The 20,715-nt window shown below is 32.6% G+C and overlaps 11 protein-coding genes across 11 annotated transcripts; 5 read left to right on the forward strand and 6 right to left on the reverse strand.

Annotated features, from left to right (window-relative positions):
* Window positions 1-401: 401 nt before the first annotated feature.
* On the forward strand, window positions 402-3,305 carry MIS1 (trifunctional formate-tetrahydrofolate ligase/methenyltetrahydrofolate cyclohydrolase/methylenetetrahydrofolate dehydrogenase MIS1; the record flags this gene model as incomplete). Its single annotated transcript, XM_004182345.1, has 1 exon — window positions 402-3,305. The coding sequence occupies one exon, from the start codon at window positions 402-404 to the stop codon at window positions 3,303-3,305; it is 2,904 nt and encodes a 967-aa protein (XP_004182393.1).
* Window positions 3,306-3,595: 290 nt separating this feature from the next.
* On the reverse strand, window positions 3,596-4,621 carry TBLA0I02170 (60S ribosomal protein eL19; the record flags this gene model as incomplete). Its single annotated transcript, XM_004182346.1, has 2 exons — window positions 3,596-4,163; window positions 4,620-4,621. Coding segments are annotated over 2 exons (570 nt in total).
* Window positions 4,622-5,259: 638 nt separating this feature from the next.
* Window positions 5,260-5,580, forward strand: TBLA0I02180 (uncharacterized protein; the record flags this gene model as incomplete). The annotated part of the gene is made up of 1 exon (XM_004182347.1): window positions 5,260-5,580. The coding sequence occupies one exon, from the start codon at window positions 5,260-5,262 to the stop codon at window positions 5,578-5,580; it is 321 nt and encodes a 106-aa protein (XP_004182395.1).
* A 496-nt stretch (window positions 5,581-6,076) lies between these two features.
* On the forward strand, window positions 6,077-6,385 carry TBLA0I02190 (uncharacterized protein; the record flags this gene model as incomplete). The annotated part of the gene is made up of 1 exon (XM_004182348.1): window positions 6,077-6,385. The coding sequence occupies one exon, from the start codon at window positions 6,077-6,079 to the stop codon at window positions 6,383-6,385; it is 309 nt and encodes a 102-aa protein (XP_004182396.1).
* Window positions 6,386-6,497: 112 nt separating this feature from the next.
* SHE1 (She1p) lies at window positions 6,498-7,766 on the reverse strand (the record flags this gene model as incomplete). The annotated part of the gene is made up of 1 exon (XM_004182349.1): window positions 6,498-7,766. One exon carries the CDS (start codon window positions 7,764-7,766, stop codon window positions 6,498-6,500), a length of 1,269 nt encoding a protein of 422 aa, XP_004182397.1.
* A 669-nt stretch (window positions 7,767-8,435) lies between these two features.
* TBLA0I02210 (uncharacterized protein) lies at window positions 8,436-8,687 on the reverse strand (the record flags this gene model as incomplete). The annotated part of the gene is made up of 1 exon (XM_004182350.1): window positions 8,436-8,687. One exon carries the CDS (start codon window positions 8,685-8,687, stop codon window positions 8,436-8,438), a length of 252 nt encoding a protein of 83 aa, XP_004182398.1.
* A 902-nt stretch (window positions 8,688-9,589) lies between these two features.
* On the forward strand, window positions 9,590-10,318 carry TBLA0I02220 (pyridoxal phosphate homeostasis protein; the record flags this gene model as incomplete). Its single annotated transcript, XM_004182351.1, has 1 exon — window positions 9,590-10,318. One exon carries the CDS (start codon window positions 9,590-9,592, stop codon window positions 10,316-10,318), a length of 729 nt encoding a protein of 242 aa, XP_004182399.1.
* Window positions 10,319-10,348: 30 nt separating this feature from the next.
* Window positions 10,349-13,249, reverse strand: APL3 (Apl3p; the record flags this gene model as incomplete). Its single annotated transcript, XM_004182352.1, has 1 exon — window positions 10,349-13,249. The coding sequence occupies one exon, from the start codon at window positions 13,247-13,249 to the stop codon at window positions 10,349-10,351; it is 2,901 nt and encodes a 966-aa protein (XP_004182400.1).
* Window positions 13,250-14,389: 1,140 nt separating this feature from the next.
* Window positions 14,390-14,674, reverse strand: NHP6B (high-mobility group nucleosome-binding protein; the record flags this gene model as incomplete). The annotated part of the gene is made up of 1 exon (XM_004182353.1): window positions 14,390-14,674. One exon carries the CDS (start codon window positions 14,672-14,674, stop codon window positions 14,390-14,392), a length of 285 nt encoding a protein of 94 aa, XP_004182401.1.
* Window positions 14,675-15,959: 1,285 nt separating this feature from the next.
* RXT2 (Rxt2p) lies at window positions 15,960-17,213 on the reverse strand (the record flags this gene model as incomplete). The annotated part of the gene is made up of 1 exon (XM_004182354.1): window positions 15,960-17,213. The coding sequence occupies one exon, from the start codon at window positions 17,211-17,213 to the stop codon at window positions 15,960-15,962; it is 1,254 nt and encodes a 417-aa protein (XP_004182402.1).
* Window positions 17,214-17,970: 757 nt separating this feature from the next.
* On the forward strand, window positions 17,971-19,698 carry TBLA0I02260 (uncharacterized protein; the record flags this gene model as incomplete). The annotated part of the gene is made up of 1 exon (XM_004182355.1): window positions 17,971-19,698. One exon carries the CDS (start codon window positions 17,971-17,973, stop codon window positions 19,696-19,698), a length of 1,728 nt encoding a protein of 575 aa, XP_004182403.1.
* Window positions 19,699-20,715: the final 1,017 nt, after the last annotated feature.

Genomic DNA, 20,715 nt, shown 5'->3' on the forward strand with positions numbered 1-20,715 from the left:
CAACTTTCTTTTTTGATGAAGGTATTCAGCTTGAAGGTTTAAAACGTAAGATTTTAAGGTTACATCATATTATTACCTTTATTTTCAATTCCAATAAATACCTAACATGTACTTGGCGAGATTTTTTAAATTATAGACAGCAGCCGTAATTAATAGATATTTTCCCTTTTCATTCTCCATTCCTAAAACTTAATTTTTAAAGCAAATTATTTTTGAAGGGTGGAACAATGACACAATTAATCGGAAAAATTTACCTGGAATGGAGTAGGGTATGAGTACTATTATAGTATGAGAACCCCTTTTAATCTAAATTATACCGAAATAATATTTATAAAAGGTAGAAAAACAACAACAATATGTTAAATATAATATGAGGTTCTAAATAATGTCCAATGATTAGTATGCTTTCAAGAAATCATTTAAAACTAAATTACAGCAGCTCGATAAATCTTAGCGCCAAGTCTTTTCTTTGGAAAAGACAATATAAAATCCTGTCTGGAAAATTGCTAGCCAAAAGTATAGTCAATGAGCTAAATGAAGAGGTCAAAAAATTTAAATCTATTCGCCAAGATTTCTTACCAAAGTTGCAAATCTTTCAAGTTGGTTCCCGAGAGGATTCTACATCCTATATTAAGATGAAATTAAAAATCGCCAAGGAGTGTGGTATTGACTGTTCTGTTAAAAAAATGCCTTCCACTATTTCTGAGATGGAATTGATAAGAGAAATAAAAAAGGCAAATAATAATGTAAATATCCATGGAATACTTGTTCAATTACCTCTGCCAAGTCATTTTTCTGAGAGTTCTATTTCTAATTCTATCTCACCAATGAAAGATATTGATGGTTTAAACTCTTATAATATTGGAGAACTAGCAAAACGAGATGGCCAACCTTGGTTTACTCCATGCACACCTAAAGGATGTATTGAGCTACTTAAGTCAGCAAATATCACTTTAGAAGGTAAAGATATAGTTGTCATTGGGCGCTCTAATATTGTTGGAAACCCTATGGCCAACTTATTAAAAAATCACAATGCCACTGTCACCGTTTGTCATCTACAAACGAAAGATCTCAAGAAACATACTAAAAGAGCCGATATAATTATTTCTGCAGCAGGGTGCGCTCATTTGATACAGAAAGGACATATAAAAAAAGATGCCATTGTTATTGATGTAGGTATCAATTTTATTTATAATAAACAGAATCCTTTAAAGAAGAAACTGGTAGGAGATACTGATTTTGAAAAGGTGAAAAACAAAACCTCGTACATAACACCAGTTCCAGGAGGAGTTGGTCCAATGACAATTTGCATGTTGGCAAAAAATGTAATAGAGGCATGCAAGCTAAAATTTCAAATAGAAGAAACAAAACCTAAAATTACTCCTTTAAAATTAGAATTGAAATGCCCCTTAGATGAAGACATTGAAATTTCAAGACAGCAAGAACCTAAGGAAATTATATCCTTAGCAGAGGAACTTGGAATTAAAAATAATGAATTAGAGATACATGGCAATTATATGGCAAAAGTATCTAGCTCTATAACAGACAGACTGAAATACCGCTCTAATGGTCACTATGTACTAGTTTGCGGTATTACTCCAACTCAGTTTGGGGAAGGTAAGTCTACCACTGCTATTGGTCTTGGACAAGCTTTTACTTCACACTTAGGAATCCCATCCATTGTCAATATTAGACAATCATCAATGGGCCCCACATTTGGAATGAAAGGAGGTGCAGCTGGTGGAGGGTACTCTCAAGTAATTCCGATGGATTTGTTTAATCTTCATTTAACGGGAGACATTCATGCCATAACAGCTGCCAATAATCTTCTAGCAGCAGCTATTGATACCCGAATCTTCCATGAAACTCGAATTACTGATGATTTAAAATTGTATTTGAAGTTGGTACCTGAACATAACGATAAGAGGTACTTTAAATCATTTATGCTACGAAGACTTCAAAGATTGGGAGTTAAAAAAACAGATCCTAATTTTTTAAATGATGAAGAAATTCGAGCCTTTTCAAGGCTAAATATTGATCCCAACACGATTACAATTAATAGAACAGTAGACGCTAATGATCGAATGCTCAGGGGAATAACTATTGGAGAATCACCAACTGAGAAAGGACTAACAAGGGAAACAAGGTTTGATATTACAGCCGCATCAGAGTTAATGGCCATAGTGACATTATCAAATGATTTGCATGACATGAAAAATAGAATTAGTAATATGGTAATTGGATTTAATTTCAACAATAAACCTATAACAGTTGATGATTTAGGACTGACTGGATCATTGACGGCTATATTAAAAAATTCATTAAAACCTACATTAATGCAAACATTAGAAGGTACTCCTGCTATGGTACACACTGGCCCATTTGCTAATATTTCCATTGGAAGCTCATCAGTTATTGCTGATAAGATTGGCCTGAAGTTAGTGGGAAGGGATGAAAAGCTTTATCCTAATAAACCATTGGGATATGTAATTACTGAAGCTGGGTTTGATTTTTCAATGGGAGGCGAGAGGTTTTTAGATGTTAAATGTAGATCTTCAGAATTAACACCTGATGCTGTTGTAATTGTAACCACTGTGAGAGGGTTAAAACTTCACGGTGGCGCCCCCACTATAAAACCCGATGAACATTTACCTTCTGAATATTTAAAAGAAGATGTTGAGTTAGTATCCTTAGGAACATCTAATTTATGTAAACAAATTCAAAATGCAATACAATTTAATATTCCAGTGATTGTCGCGATAAACAAATTTTCAGGGGATACACAAAGTGAATTTGATGTTATCAAAGAAGCTGCATTATTAGCAGGTGCTAAATCCGTTCAAATAATTAATAACTGGGAAAAAGGAGGGGAGGGATCAATAAACTTAGCAAGCTCAATAAACGAAGTGGTTAAAAGTGAGAAGAAAGCAGAGTTGAAATATTTATATGACTTATCATCTTCAATAGAAGATAAATTGATTCGTATAGTTCAAACTCAATATGGTGGTAAAGATATCATACTATCTGAATTAGCTCAGAAAAAGATGGCTCAATTCACTAAATTAGGATATGATCGTTTACCGATCTGTATTGCCAAGACTCAATATTCACTTTCACATGATCCCAAATTAAAAGGTATTCCAAAAGATTTTATATTTCCAATCATAGATTTAAGACTTTCAGCTGGTGCAAAGTATCTATATGCAATTGCAGGCAAAATTCAAACAATGCCTGGTTTGCCAGTGCATGCTGCTTATATGAGTATTGAAGTTGATGAAGATGGCTTAATCCAAGGTCTTAAATAAACTTTTATATCATAGCCATATGCATTTACATATATACATATATATTGCTTAATAGAGATAAATTAAAAAAGGTTTTATTTTTTTTATGGTCTCAATACATAGATACTAGATTAGTATATATATTTATATATTTATACATACATAATTGAAGTCTTGAATTGGCATGTAAATTAAGAAGATGAATTTTTTTATTGATGTGGAAAGTTAATACAAAGTGATTAAATTAATAATAATAAATGATAATAATATAAAAGTTTTAAATTTTAAAATTAGTTTGATATCAAATTAATTTAAGCATCTTCCTTTAATAAAGCTTCTCTCTTTTCAGCAATTCTTTGAGCTCTTCTTTCACGAGCAGCTCTGTTCTTCATTCTTCTAGCTTCGGATTCTTCCTTCATAGCCTTTTCACGTTGAGAATCAGCCTTGGCTTGAATGATGTGTTCAACTAAAGCTCTCTTGTGCTTGAAAGCGTTACCCTTGGCTTCATTGTATAAAACGTGGTATAAGTGCTTGTCAATCTTACCAGCATCACGGTATTTAGACAAAAGTCTTCTCAAGACACGTAATCTTCTAATCCAGACGACTTGAGAAGGTAAACGAGCTTCAGCAGTACCCTTTCTCTTACCGTAACCAGTGTGACGACCGTTTCTCTTGGATAAAGCGTAAGCTCTAGTTCTAGATCTAGAGTGGACGGTAACAGCCTTCTTGACAATAGTACCATTCTTGACTAATCTTCTGATGGATTCTCTGGAATTGGCTTGAGCAATTTCAGAAGTTTCATTTGGGTCCATCCAGACCTTTCTCTTACCAACACCGATAACAGAAGCGGCAAGTCTCTTTTGAGTACGCAAGTTAGCCCTAAATATATGAATGCATTATAGAATAAAAAAAATTTTTTCATTCAAATAAAATCATTGTTAGTAAATTATTAACCATTAGATATTGTATATTTTTTTTTAAAAACAAAGATGTTCTTGTGAAACATATTAGAAATTTACAATTTGCATTATATTCTTTCAACAGTCAATGATTAACTTAAGAGAATTAGACGGGATAATTTAACAAATTTTTTTAAAATTCAAATAAATGGCAACTGGTATCTGCGGCTTGGAATGCTTGCAAAGTGTTATTCATTACATTAGGCATCACATTTTTAAAATCTATTCCCATTGTTTTTTTTTTCTTCTTTTCACTTTTTTCTTTCAATCTCTCTAAAAAAAAATCATTCTTTCATATTTCAAATATAAACTTCCATTCTATTTCACTTCATTTTGAACTTCTTCGTTGAGCTTATTAGCACATCAATTCACATACATTTTGTTCGTGATCTGTTTATACTATGTAAAGACCTCCTTCACCGTTAATTTTAAGCATTTTTAAAATACATACGTTATTTTTTTTCAACAATTTCGACTATCCATCCAGTAATTCCATATTGGCCTACTACTCACATACTATTGGCAAATTGGTAAAGAGGAAGGTCCCTCTCGGGAACGGTGTTGTGATACTAGCTTTTCTTTGGATTTCTGCCTAGAGTTTCTTAGAGTGTCTCACTAGCCTGGTGTGGATATAAAGAGAGCTCTGCCTAGAGACTTTCTTTCTGGTGGGCATTTCGGACTTTCACGTGTGAGATTTGGCCGACAACGGAGACTCACGAATTTTCTTTTCGGGATTGAGATTTTTCATGGATTGAAAAATAAAAAAAAGCACGAGGAGATGAGATGCACGGATGGAAGCAGTCGTGAAAAATTGGAAAGATATTCATGAAATTTCGTAAAGAAAATTTGCAAAGCTCATCACATCGCCGTTGGAAAATTAATATTATTGAATACCGTAATACACATAGGAAAGATGACTTAATATGCAAAGGGTGATAAGTATTTAATTAAATATTATTTTAAATTTAAACACTACAGATAAAAAAAGGTAATATCCCCCAAAGTATTCAATCAAAATGGCTAAATCATTACGTGCTAAGGCTCCATTAAAATCCAAATCTGTTATTCGTCATGAAGTGTTTCAAAAGGTGGTTGATTGTAGAGCCTCAAGAATTTCTGATAAATTAAAACAAGATTTGATTGATCAAAAATTAAAAGAATTAAAGAGCAAGAACCCTGACGGTATGGAGGTGGAAATCAATGTTGATGATTTAAAGAAAGAAGAAACCAAGGTGGATTATTCAAAAATCAAGACATCTGGCTGGAGAGCATCTCAATATAAGAAGAACAAAATGGCAAGAAAGACTAAGAAGAAGGGATCTTTTACTAGATTCTAATTTACTCTTTTATTTTTTGTTGCATTAGCATTTGCATTTGCATTTGCATTCTAATTTGCATTTTCTAAGCTAAACTTAGCTAGGCTATAATATATTTATATCAACTTTTTGTATAATAGTAAAAAAAAAAAAATTATAAACGTTTACTTGTGGCACGTGCAGATCGGCAATACGATTTTTTTATACCCGAAATAGCCAATTGTAATGAGGAGAACCTCAATATAGTTTAATTGCGGAGGAATACGGAGTTTTTCCTATAAAGATTATAAAAATAAAATAATTCTAAAAAGACATTCTTAATTATAAGAATTTGGCAATGCTAAGGGTGTATTTGCAGCTATTTATAGTAGTAGCAGTAGTATTACTATAGTGTATTTCATATATAAAAAGAAGAAGGGAAAGTGAATTTCCCATGACAATTATTTGTGTTACAGAATAATCAACAAGTAATTTTAGTTTTTCTTTTTTTTTTTTTTTTTAAAAATTTAATTTTTCCATGTTTTTATTTATACCAATTCTTTGTGGTGTTAATAGTAGGGATACTAATTATATACCCAAGAAAAAAAAAGATCAAGAGGTATTGAGTGCTGGGGAGTATCAAGGGTTGTACTGTCCACATTGTCATAATTATAGTGTGAGTCCGATCAAGAATCGTAAAGTGTTCGAACTCTATTTCATTCCATTGATTCCTTTCAAAGCACATAAACAATTACATTGTTCTATATGTAATTGGAGACAAAATGTTAATTCTGATTATGAATTGAATACGATAGTCAAAAGTCAAAAAAATATCAAAATGGGGTGACGTGATGGTATGTTGTTTTAGTAGTTCATTCTTATATAAGAGATGTATATAGGCGAATCTTTATAAAAATCGATATTTAAGAATATTTATGCAATAATAGAGGAGGATCATCTCATCTCCAAGCGGGGCGAGAGCTTGAAGTTGTATTTGAAGGTAAACTTGCTGAACGTAAGTTTGCTGTAGTGGTACTTTTTTTCAAAGGTTTAGTGGGGATACGTGTTGTTGAATTTATTCGAGTATGAGTAACGGTGTGAGCCAAATTGTTCATTGTGCTACTCTTGGGGAGAGTACGAGTGGTTGAAGTAGAGGATGTACTGGGTATTCTTGAGTTGATCGTATGGGAGGGTATTCTTGAGTTGATCGAATGGGAGGAGGGTATTCCTGAGTTGATCGTATGGGAGGAGGGTATTCCTGAGTTGATCGTATGGGAGGAGGGTATTCCTGAGTTGATCGTATGGGAGGAGGGTATTCCTGAGTTAATAGTTTGTGAGGGTATTCTTGAATTGATGTTATACGAGGTGGTACTTCTTGGTAATCTTGTAGAATTTGATGAGATAGAACGAGAGGATAAATTATTAAGAGTGGAACTTCTTGACATGTGAGAGTTTGTTGTGGGAGTAGTTGTGATTGTGGATTTGGATTGTGAATAAAGTCTTTCAAAGACTGATGGAGTGGGGGGTTTCCTTTGGTTGGTGTTGTTTCGTATCTTTTGATGAGCAATGGGTGTAATTTTTTGAGTTGCAATGGGGGACGTAGGTAAGGTAGTGTCTATGGAATGTAGTAGTGAGAGTGAATCTGAAGCAGGCTTGCTATTAAATTGTTTGTCATTGGAAAGTGGAGTGGAGTGAGTTTTTTGCGTGTTTAACGAGGAAAGTAATAGTTTTGCTGATAGATACGTGTCATTAGATGAAGGCTTTTGGGCCATGGGTTGTGCAATGGGCTGTGAAATGGGTTGGGTTGGCATTTGGATTGGTTGGATGGACAATCGTTTTTTTCGAGATTGAGAATTCTTAATCTTTTCTGATTTGTCTAGATGATCTGAGGAGGATGCAGAAGGTGTTGTGAGACCGTTTGTTCTTAACCTAAGTTTTCTAATTCGTCGAGTGATCTCATTGATTTGATTGTGTTTGGCGATGGTGTCGGTGGGTTCCTCCAATTTCAATCGTTTCACAGTGTCTGGGTTATCTATGTGATTGAGCGGAGTTCTCTTGTTTGGGGTGAAAAGTACCGAGGTATGGTTGGTGGTGTAGATGTTTGATGAAGGGTGTAATTTAGATTTTGTTCTGGAGTTTAATTCTTGAAGGACATCGGAACCTATTCTTTTGGAAGTGGACAGGTTTGTCAATAGATCGTACTCTGGGTCTATAGTATTGTTCGCCATGGCAGGATCAGCACCTTTCTCTTGAGGGTTGGAAGTATGAATGAATGAATGAATGAATGAATGAGTGCTATTTTTTTTATTTATTTATACATATTTATATTTATTTTTCAATTGTACAAGTGTATCTAGTTGATTTAATTAATTGTTTGGAAAAAACATGTGTAAACAAGAATCTGACATCCGTGCACCGCGCTCTGGTTAGAGACATGATCGAGAATGCCTAGGGAAGAGTGGCTAGTCAGAATACGATTCGATAGCCGCTATCAAGGGGATGTGTAGTGATAATCACAATGTAGGCTGAACATGCTATAGATAGAAAATTGCGCTATCTATTTGTATGCACTGGCAGTTACAATACTGCGTCCCGATAAGGAAATCTATCAATCGATCAACCAATCAATGCATACATATCTATTTACCAAAGATATGTTCGGAGTGAAATGAACGGCCGGACTTCCTATTTACGCAGTGACAGAACAAGGGAGGAAATAATAAATCTGGTCAAAGATCTTAGCGAGTCTATACAATTGTTATATCTGCTATGTCTGCTATATGTGCTAAATAGTTATGTAGGGGGTGATGCGATGCAAGAAAATGCGAAATGTGATGCGAGTGGTTGTGAATCTTGAAGTGAAGTGTAAAAATGCGATAATAGGACTGATTGTTTGACTAGTCGGTTTCCCCAGCCATGGCCAATAAGTGTTCCATGGCACGACCACGGACAGTGGCGATCACAACGTCGCTAGCCAAGACGTACGCACTAGTCTTGTCATCGCTAAAGATTGTGTTGGTAGGGGTCTTTCTGGCATTTAGGAAATCTTGGTAACCTTTAACAGTAGAAATCTCCACGGGAGCACTGTTCAAAAATGAGGCAGATGAGTTATTAGAGGAAGGATGTTGAGAGTATAATAGAGTTGACATTATTGTATTGTACTATTGTATTGTACTATTGTATTGTACTATTGTATTGTACTATTGTATTGTACTATTGTATTGTTGTGTTTTGCAAGTTATAATATGATTAGAGCATTGACCAGTGCAGGTTCCCACCAATATCCCCTGTGCCATCGCCTTATATACTCCGTGGTGGCGTGTCGTGGCGTGACGCCGTGTCGGACCTAAATCGGAGCTTGATTGCTTTGTCATTCATCATTTGTCATTTGCCATTTGCCATTTGTAATCTACAATCTGCGGGAATTTTCTCCACGGAACAATCCGGGCCGTTCTTTTTTCTCCTGGGTCCTCCGCGGCCGTCTCTGCCGCCGCTTTCGCAGCCACTACCGGACAATGCCGGATCCGGAAAAGCTATTGGCTTTTTGTCCTGTGAGATCACGTTTCTTGGTATGACGTAACACGGCCAGCAGCTGCTGGAAATTAGGCTTTTGCCCTTTTGGGAGGCTGCTTGGTAATATCTTCCGGCATTTTTGGCCCTGTGGTTTCCACGCTTTTCTAGAACATTCGCGATCTGGAGGAGTTTGGACTTGCATATGCGATTGCGATTGCGATTGTAGTGGCATACGCATTGGGGCCATTGCAATCTATTTCTATGGCCGTGCTAGCCGCCGAGGGTTAGCCGCTCACGCTAGGAATGCCATGCCAGGGCCATTCACGTGACCTCGGTATTGCTCTATCACGTGCAGGAGCGATGCCCGCCCGTACACCGCCGCTTTTCTTTTTTGTGTCCGAAGCCCTATATATATGTATATAATAATAATAATATATACATACATATATTATTATTATTACGCTGGCAAACCCCCCTACATCTCACGCCTACGCCTACGCCTACGCCTACGCCTACACCCCCACCCCGCCCCCACCCCATGCCTCCCCAAGCCTCCCCTGTTGCTAACCATACTGCTTGTCTTGCTGCTCTTCGTGCTGCCGCCATCGCTTGTGGCCGTGACCCTTCTACAGTCTCTCTACTACCAGTTTCCAAGTACCATCCATCAAGCGCCATCCTTGCCTTACATTCCCAAGGGATCCGTGAATTTGGTGAAAATTACGTCCAAGAATTAGAATCCAAAGCCGCTGAATTACCTTCAGATATCAATTGGCATTTCATCGGAACTCTACAGTCCGGTAAATGTAAAGACCTTTGTCGTATTGAAAATCTCAGCGTCATAGAGACTGTCGATTCCCTATCGAAAGCCACAAAATTAAATAACCAACGTGCCAAGCATTGGCCCAATCACCCCATTACTTGTTATTTACAGGTCAACACTTCAGATGAACCACAAAAGGCAGGGATCCCCTCCTCGGACTTGAATCAATTACAACAACTTGTGGAATTCTTCAGTAGCCCAGAATGTACTACGCTACGTCTTGCAGGGCTAATGACTATTGGTTCAAGAGCGGCTTCCACTGCTGATGGTCTAAACCCGGATTTCACAAAATTATCACAGTTGCGCAACGCGCTTAATGAGAAATACGGCCTTGATTTGCAGTTGAGTATGGGGATGAGTAATGATTATAAACAAGCCATTGCTCAAGGTAGCAATGAAGTACGTATCGGCACTGATATTTTCGGACAACGTCCAACGTCTACATAATTCCGCAATCGCCTATATACATAAACTCGTCTATATAACTGTCAAAACACTATCTACAATGCTCTTGCTTAATGTTCCTCTATGCTCACTCTTGCAACTTAAATTCACATTACCGGTTTCCATATCAAACATCAATTTAATTAGACACGAGAAATTACCATCCGTCTTGCTATGGACCACCCCAATACCAAAAACCGTGTTACTCACACTATTGTTTGTAATCATTTGGAACCCAAACTTACCTTGCAATACACTTTGCAAATATCCAACCAATTCTTCTTGCCCTTGTGCCCCCAGCAATTGATTCAATTTCCCACTATATTGTGTTTCACTTGCATTGTAATACCCTTCTGGCGGCAGCATTTGCCATCTCCGAATAAAATCCGCAAATCCAACAACATCTTCTTCCCTTACCGGTAAGATTGTATGAACAATACCAATACCCAATTTCAATACAATATCTTCCATACCATTACAACATACTCGTAAGATAGGACTCTCCTCTATATCAAACGGTTTCCTAATAATTATATCAAATGTTTGATTCGATCTTTCATTTTTTTGTAAACTTAATCGTGATACCCCACTATTATTACCAATCACATATTCCGGATTATCCCGGATCTTGAACGGTATGATTTCACTACTCAACCCATTGAGTACCCCTTCCGTTTGATTGATTATCGAAATGGAAACTCCAATAGTATATTCCTCTACATTCATTCGATAGATGATCTTGATACGTGTGTTTTGATACATCACACCTTGTTTGTGAATTAACATCCTCTTAAAACTATCTTCCCATGTATTAGATAATTTTTGATCCGTGTAATATTTTGACATCTCAATTTCGTTTGAAATTAATTCCTTGGGTGGCTCCACTTTCGTTCCCTTGTAAATGGGCATTCGACTAAACAATGTTTCAATCAACTCATAATTCCCACTCAATTTACATATTTGTATCATTTTCAAATATTCATATGATCTTGTTTGTAATTCAATATCCAAAGAATTCAATTCCAATTGATAAAATTTAATCACCACAGACCCTATCGAATGATCAAATTTATACAATTTGATTATACTGGTCAATATTACTGCCTTGGTAACATTACTCACACTGAAATATTTCGTAGTGAACAGATTAAACAAATCTCCAATACTAATCTTCTGCTCAATCAAATCTGCAAACTCTCCAATGATAAAACAACTCAATTGGATTATATTTTCATTAGAATTCATCTTGTTTAAATATTCCAACAAGATTAAACTAAATTTTTTTTGTAAATGTTCATTATTTACAATGATTTGGATCAACCTTTGAATAATCAAATCATTATTCTTATTCATCATACCACCACCACTGACACTCCCGCTAAGTAATTTCAACGATACATTCATATATAAATCTTCATCTTGATTATATTTTTCCATCATTTTACTAATTTTGATTGAAATATCTGATTTCAAATTTTGATCTGCTACACAATTGGCATTCAAAATATATTTCAATAATTGATTTACAATCAATTTCATATTACTTGCATCTGTACATATATAAATTAATTCCACAATTTTCTTGATTATAGAAATATCTCGTTCCATTTTCAACACGTTAAATAAGACATATAAATTTTTTTGCCTTAAACAATCAATCTTACCACTTGTATTCGTCAATTCAATTAAACAATCCAACGTCAAATATTTCATATTTGTACCATTACCATTGGTATTACCACCATCATTTACCAATAACGAACATAGAGCAGTAATGGAATTTTCAATCGATTCATCTGATGGATTTAATTTCCCTGCAAATTTGATTAATTTGAAAAGGATTATATTTTGAATTAATTTACCAAAGGGAGTTTTGAAATCTCGAGTATTTAAATCAATAGCCTTTGTGACACATATACGTAATTTACCCAATGTTTCATCATTTAAATTATTCAATTGATTTAAATGATCCAAATTGGTCACTTTAATACTTTCATTATTAGATATTATTAATACGTTTAAAACATTGATGATATTAGTAATCAGCCATGGGTTGGGCAATATAAATTCGCTCGGATTTGCAGTTGAACTCGACCTTTGTTTACGTATAGTTAAACAATCTAATAATATCTTGGTTAAATGTGGGATTATTCGAAGACATTTGATTGGATCAATATTTTTACTATAATATTCAAGTACTGGTAATGCTGTTAATATAATGGAAGGATTCCCCTCATCATTTAGTAGATTGAAAAAATGCTGAATGTTTGTTTCATTTAATATGTTATGCAATTCTCCACTGGCTAAATTAAATTTCTTGATGTTTAAACACATACAATTTATTGCCAAGCATGTCTTTTGCTTTAAACAATTGACTGTTCTTGGATTAGCAATGAATCTAAATACACACTCAATAATCGTATCATCATTTAATAGTTGAGGATCAAAATTACTAGCAATACCAATAAATGTTAACGCTAATGAATTGAAATGTTCATTACTCGAATTTAAATCATTAATAATTGTAAATTTCATTAATTCCATTAATTTTTCTCGAATCGTTTCATATTGATATAATAATGAGATGATTAAATATCCAATAAATTTCTCTGAATATTTATTGGATTTACTTAATTGTAAAAATTGTTTTAATCCAAATTTAATATCATCTAATTTACTTGTATTTGATGTGATATATATATAAATTAACTTCGAAATGTTTTTCTTTAAATTATACCCTTGGTTATTATTACTTTTAACAGATAATGAAGTATTTGTAGAATCAAAAAAAGTTTTAATTTTAATTAATTCTGAATTGATTCGTTTATCTTGTTCACTTTTGGATTCTTGAGAATTTCTTAAATCTGCAATGAAAAAATTTAATCCTGTCATAGAATTATTCGAACTTCCAATTCGAACATTTTGATTTACCATCTTGAGGGACTGGGCTTCTTTATTAAACTGCTCACTTTGCAATACTTGGTTGCCTTTTGCCTTAAATCATGATTTAAATTTCAGATCTTCAAAATTTAAACATATTTCATCATCACTCGGTCCAATGTAACGCGTTTGGAAAATCGCGTATGTTTCGAGCATATGAAGCATATTTGATCATACATAGTAGCATAATCGAATACACGTAACATAATCAAAAATACGTTACATAATCTAGAATACTCGAGCATTTTCATATGCTCGAAAAAAAAATAATATTAATATTACAATCTTTAAAATATATATATACATAAACATTAAATAAACATAAAGGAATAACAAAGTATAAGTAAATACAATATATGTAAATAAAGGTATATATATATGTGTATATATATATATATATAGATAGATAGATAGATAGATATAGCAGATAACAAACAAGTAGAATAAAAGGTAAAATAATAGTAAACTTTGAAGTGCAAAAAAAAATAATAAATGATGTTAGTAGAAGTAGAAGAAATAATAATGAACAAACAAAAAAAAATGACTGCAATTTAAAGATAAAATACATTAATCAATTTCATTCAAAAAGAGAAGAAAAAAAAAATAAAAGATTTAATTAAACAACCATGATTGTCATATAACGAAATTGATTATAGTATCGAGAAAGTGGGAAAAAAAATTAGTTATCTGAAATTGCGTCATTAATTCACATTATTATGAAAGGGAAAGTTGGAATTGATTTGTGAACAGGATAAATAGCATTAGTTAGTTATTTAATGAATTTAATATAATATAATATGATATACTTTAATATAATTTTTCTAGTTAGTTTTTTGTTTAGTTTTTTTTGGTAATTTTTTTTAAATTTTTTTTTTTAAATTTAGTCTTAACTAAAATAGAATAACTAAAATAAATAAAAGGAAATAAAATAACGAAATTAAACAAAAAAAAAAAAATTAAGAATAATAAAAGGAAAGTAGAAGTGAGATAGAAGAGTGAAGACCGATGATTAACTTAATTAATTTTTTTTTTTCTGTTTTTGTTGAATAAGAATTTTTAAAACATTTAAAGAATAATATAATTGAACGTTGATATTATCATTACCATGCACAATCAGCATTCACCAAAACTCAATTAAGCAGCACGAGTAGCATTGTACAATTCCTTTTCAGATTCGTATCTTTTCTTATCAGCTTCAGCCTTAGTTTCGTAAGGAACTTTTTCTTCAGCAGATAAAGCCTTCCATCTTTCACCTAATATCTTACCAACTTGACCAAAGGTAACATCTGGGTTTTCTGAACGAACAATGTCTCTTGTTTCGTTGGCAAAAAACATATAAGCAGAAAGAGCTCTCTTTGGAGCATTTGGATCCTTCTTTCTTCTGGTAGATCTCTTTTTAGTTTCTCTTGGGGCAGCCATTACTCTTTGATTGAATTGAGGTATTTATTTATTTATTGATTATAATTATAATTATAATTATAATTATTATTATTATATTTTTTCCCTTTAATCTAGAATAATATCCTATTTGATTAAGCGTTAGTTGATATAGTTAGTAGTTAAAAAGCTTAAAAGTATTATTGTTAGAAAAAAAACACCAAAAAGTTTAAAATAATTGTAAATTAACAATGAACTAATATTATATAATTATAATAGATTAGAGTTGATTGATTATTCTACTTGCTAATTGCTTACCTTTTATTATGCAAAGACGAACGAAGCGGAAGATAAATCGATTTTTATGGTAAAGATCGATGTCCTTATATTAACAGTTATATAGAGAGCTACATAGTGTACTTACTGTTAGCTAGTTAGTTAGTAGTTCCGGCATAGTAAACAACTCTAGTATGGGAATGGGCATCACTCAGGTTAGTTACATTGAAAGTTTGTTACTTACTACTGCCACTTGGTAGTCGTCGTTGAAAGTTTGCTGGCTGTTTGTTTTTCGCTGTCGGGGGCAAAAAAAAAGAAAAACGGGCCGCGTTACCCGGGGCAGCAGGGTAACGGGAGACGCGTAAATGCTGACGCGTCTTGTAGTCGCGACTGACACGACAGACACGTAAATGTGCCACAAAAGGGCTGTTCAGGGGTTATTTTCAGGGGATAAGTGTGTATATTATTTCACTCTATATTTGGTATAAATATTTGAGGTTGATTGATGGTCTTTATATATATATAACTGGATAAACTATTTTATAAAAATCTAGTTTATTCTTCTTATAAAATAAAAATGATAATAACAAGTATTCTTTTTGTATTTATTGTAAGATTATTACTCTTGGTGCTAACAAGGCAAATAGTAATCATTTTCCCTTGTTGATAAATACGTCTTTCTAATACAAATAAATTATAAAACAATGGGGTTTTGCTATCGCTCTGTCATGTACTCTTGAGTATATGCATTATATTTTCTAATGATTTTGGAAAAGTTCCTAGCTTAAGCATCATTAGAAAACGTTATATATAAAACAAATGGATGCCAGGACAAATACGTAAGTTCCAGACAATATAAATGACGGAAATATCAAAATTTTTAAAGAATATAAATATAATTCTCGGGTACATATAAAAAAAAGTATAAAGCATAACTTATGCCATAACCGTATTAATACAATAGTATCATCATAATTCTATGTTGATAATACTAAAAATAATAATTCATGAATAATTGTTCATTGTTGCTTATTATAATCAACTCATTTTTTTATTTAGTCTTTTTAACGTTTCTAGTTGTTGTGCTACTCGAATCCTTTGTAACTTTTGAGTCTGTTTCTAAAGGAGTTGCTATTATATTATTATTATTATTATTATTAGTAGTAGTAGTAGGTGTAAATGCAGAATCCTTTGTAGCCACTTCTGTCGCCCACATATTCAATCGTTGTCTTACTCGTTCGGCCCTTGCTAGACAATATCTTGCACGTTGTAAATTACGAACATACTCCGTGGCTCTCTGCAGAGCAATTTGAGCTAACTGTCTACCTGTTTCAATTTCTTCACTCAATTGAGTATATTGAGTTGGAGTTTTTGTTTGTTCATTTGTCGTAGTCGTTGTTGTAGGATTTTCTTGCGTTATTTCAGTGGCATCTTCTTGTGGTATTTCATTTTGATTATCTTCTTGTTTTGTATCTGGCTGTGGAGAAGAAGAATTGGAAAGTTCTTTAGTTTTACTTGAATGGAACGAGGGCATACTTGCAAATTTAGAGGGTTTTATATCAGGTAAACCAAAAAATTGATCTTTGGTTGATGCTACAGAAGAATTTGATTCCATGGGGGAATTTGATTTTTCTTTTGATCCCGTAACAAGAGAATTGGAATCCATAATCGTTGTTGTTGTGGTATTCGTGGTAGTTTCATTATCACTTTCACTTTCATCTGGTATCTCTATTTGATGATCATATGCAGGCAAATTCAATTGTTCCTCTCTCAAGGGAGCTGGATGTCCACCTAAAAAGGTTTCTAAAAGAGATGAGTAATGGATCACACCATTCTGTTCTCGTTCAATATTTAAAACTGTCTGTTGTTCTAAAGATCTAAGGATTTTATTCCTAAATATTCTTGAATGAGGTGGATGGTTATATAAATCTGCTAATGAATTGATGGGGGTAAGGATTGAATGAATATCGATTAAATCCTTTAACGATTCTTCATAATCTAACGAATTGTCTGTGGAATGATTGAATTTCATTCGTTTACGCCTTTGTAATAAATTGTGTTCACTACCATTGTAATAAATACATTCCTCATCCATAGACTTAGTAGAATTTAATTTGAATTTGGAAATCAATTCACTCTTTTGTAACAACTTATTCCCTCTGTTGCTAGTGATGGACCCTATATCTTGATAAATGAAATCATTATTCAATGGTTTCCGTAATGGAGGATAATTCCCGCTGTTGTTTCGAAGTATATGTCTTGTGAAGTTATTTATCACTTCTTCTTCATTTAATTGTGCATCCATTTTTTTCTCGTTCTTTTTTTTTCTTTCTTTTTTTTTCAATACAATCCTATACCAAGTATTAAATTAACTTTACTTTTACAATTTGTCTTTAATGAAACTCTTTTTCTTTTTCTTCTTTTGCTTTTTAAACTTGCTTTTTTTTGTTTCCTAATATTAAATCATATCTCTCTATATAAATTCTATAAAGAATTATTCATATATTTATGCATATATGCAATAGTTAAACAAATCAGATTATTCCAGCATTTTCATCTACCTATTACCCGGTCCAATATTACCCTTTCAGATTACCTTTCTGGAATTACTCCAAAAAGAGTCAATTCCGAATCCCGAAAAACATTCCCGAAAAATTCCGAAATATTGAGCACGTGATTAATTAATACAAAGTCACATGATAGCTATATTGGACTTGGCCAAATTAGGATACCCAACAATTCCGTGCACCATTGGCCCGTTTAATAAATTCGGTTAGTAACAATTCAAGTTTCTTTTTTGTACGGAATTTTGTCCGATGTGTATACGGTATGTTGAATCGCTTTCCACTATATAAGCTTCGTGATATAGTACTAGAACTAGAGACGCGTGAGCCTATAATATAACAAATGACAGTCTGAAAGTACAAGGTAACAAGCTGGTAACAAACTACTAGGCAAAAAAAAAATAAAATAAAGTAAGATTAAGTAATAATAATAGATATATCTATATATTTATAAATATAAAAAATAAAAAATAGAAAAAAAACAAAACAACTCCAAGAATGGAACGTGAACAAGAGATGGTGCTGGAGAAGACAGCTGAAGAACATGCCACATTACATTTAAGGACTCAACAAGTAGAAATCGAGCCAATACCACAAGTTAAAGAGGAAAGACACATGAACTCAAAGCTTGAAAGCAATGTGACAACTCAAGATGTTAAAACTCATTTAGACAAACTAAGACATTTGAAGAAAGTAAGGACGTCTAAATCCACAGGTAAGGCCATTTCTTTTTTCAATGATGTAAAGTTCGCCAATAGACCTACTATTATGGATTCTTATTTGAAGAGTCACCCATTCACTGGACCTATTCAAGAAAACCAAGTGAAAGTTAATGAAAAAATGTCTTCAGATAAGATCCTTACTGACACTACTCATGACAATGATCAATTATTTAATACAAGTTTCTATGGGTTTTATATATTGTTTTGGATGGGGCTTGGCTTTTGCTCTTTAAAGAGAATCATCGACTTTTATTTGGACGAATCAAGTTATAGAGATTCGTTGTTCAAGACAGATGTCTTTCTTACCATGTCTACAAATCTTTGGAACGTGTTCATGTTAGATTTATTCTTATTAGTACAAATGTTTGTTCCTTTCGTCGTTCATTACTACATCAAATCCATCTATTTAAAGACAAATCGCATCGTTTGGAATAGCAATTATAGAAATTTCTTTATTTTTTTTGAATTGTCTTTCTTCTTTGGTTCCTTACTCCTAATAATGAGACACTCTCCAGGTTGGTCATTCAACTGGATCTCTAGGATCTTCCTATTCTTACATTCCATGGTCATTTTAATGAAAATGCATTCATACACCTTTTATAACTCATATCTTTGGAATATGTTAAAAGATATATCTTTATCCAAACAATATTTAAGAGATTCAAAGATTGACTTAACATTCCAAGAAACTCAATTATTAGAAAAAGATATTATTTTCGCTAATTCTGAAATCAATTCCCAATCGTTTAATAATAACAAAGATTTATTTCCACAAAACATTACTTTAAAGGATTTCTTAAGATTTTGTCTTTTCCCTGTTATTATCTATCAAACAGAATATCCAAGAAATGAAAAAATCAGATGGGGATTTGTCTTTGAAAAATTTTGTGCTACTATTGGTACAATATTCTTAATGATGATGGTGGGTGAATTTTTAATGTGGCCAGGTGTTAAATATGGGATGAGTTTACGCGATACAGATTTACCTCTATTAGATCCAATCCGTATTTTAAAATGGTTCAACGCTGCTGCTCATATCATCCCAGGATTTTCTATTATGTACATCCTTGTCTTTTATTTGATTTGGGATGCTCTATTGAATGCTATTGCTGAATTGACAAGATTCGGTGACAGATACTTCTATGGAGATTGGTGGAATTGTGTTACTTGGGGTGAATTCAGTAGAATTTGGAATGTCCCAGTCCACAAATTCCTCTTAAGATACGTCTATCATAGTTCCATTACTGATTGGAATTTTTCAAAAGCTCAAGCCACTTGGTTCACTTTCATCTTGAGTGCTATTTTCCATGAATTATCAATGTATGTCATATTTGGAAGAGTTAGATATTACCTATTCTTATTCCAACTATCTCAATTACCTGCTACAGTTATTAGTGAAAATGTTTGGCCATTTAAAAATAATCCAGTTCTTTTAAATTCTTTGTTTTGGTTCGGGGTTTGCACTGGCCCAACAGTTATTTGCACTTTATATTTAGCCTTATGATTTAACGACCATTTACTTTTTTTTATGATTGATCTTTTTAATACATTTTTTTTTATTTCTCCTCACGGTTTAATACTAGATTTTACGACTTTTAAAACTAAAAAGTTTTATAAATTTAAATTTTATTTTTTCATCCAAAGTTCCACAGTTTTATGATACAATTTGTTAATTCTTGTTTATTTTTATTTTTATTTTCAAATATACAACTGATTATACACATACACACAAGCTTAACTTTATCAAATACAATATCACTTTTACTGTTTGAATAGACTTGTGAAATTATATTTACATTTTTGAAGTCACTTATTTTATTAAAAATGTGTTTGTATTTATATCTATGTTTAACAAATCTTTTAAACCATTAAAAACACTATACTCTACTGCCTACATTACCTTGATAAATATACACACATATATATTTATATCTATCTTATAGAATTTTTATAAAAAAACAAGAACATTTACTTTATTTCGCAAAGAATAAGGCTATAATATTTTTAATCAAAAATTTTCAGTTAGTATTATGCTCCATTAGCGTATTAAATTATTTATTCCTGTTTGTATTAATACTATCTGAAAAAAGGTAAACCTTAAACCTTAAATTTGCCTGAAGATCATTCTGGAATTGTGAAAAAAAGTTTTCTTTTAATAGAAAGTTAGAATGATTTCTCGTTACAAACTATTCTATTCTTAAATTAAAGATTCAATAAATTTACTTTGTTAATCATCCTTTGTTTGAAAAAATCAATCTTTTATATATTTTTCGCTGGTGAGAGTGAATAAATAATTATTAAACGTATTATTCACGTGACTATCTTTCTACTGTATTTCTGCCAAGTTTTCGCGAATTTTGACATTCGGCTTGATACCTGGAAAAACTTAAAAAAATGGAAACCTACTCTTAAAACAAATTCTACACGTATTGAAGCTTGGAATTTAAATTTGATATATTTCCAAATTCGACAATAAGTCTTTAATCTTATTATAAATCTATAAGTAGAAAAATTAATACAT

Source organism: Henningerozyma blattae, chromosome 9 (genome assembly GCF_000315915.1).
Source record: "Henningerozyma blattae CBS 6284 chromosome 9, complete genome".
Classification (NCBI taxonomy): domain Eukaryota; kingdom Fungi; phylum Ascomycota; class Saccharomycetes; order Saccharomycetales; family Saccharomycetaceae; genus Henningerozyma; species Henningerozyma blattae.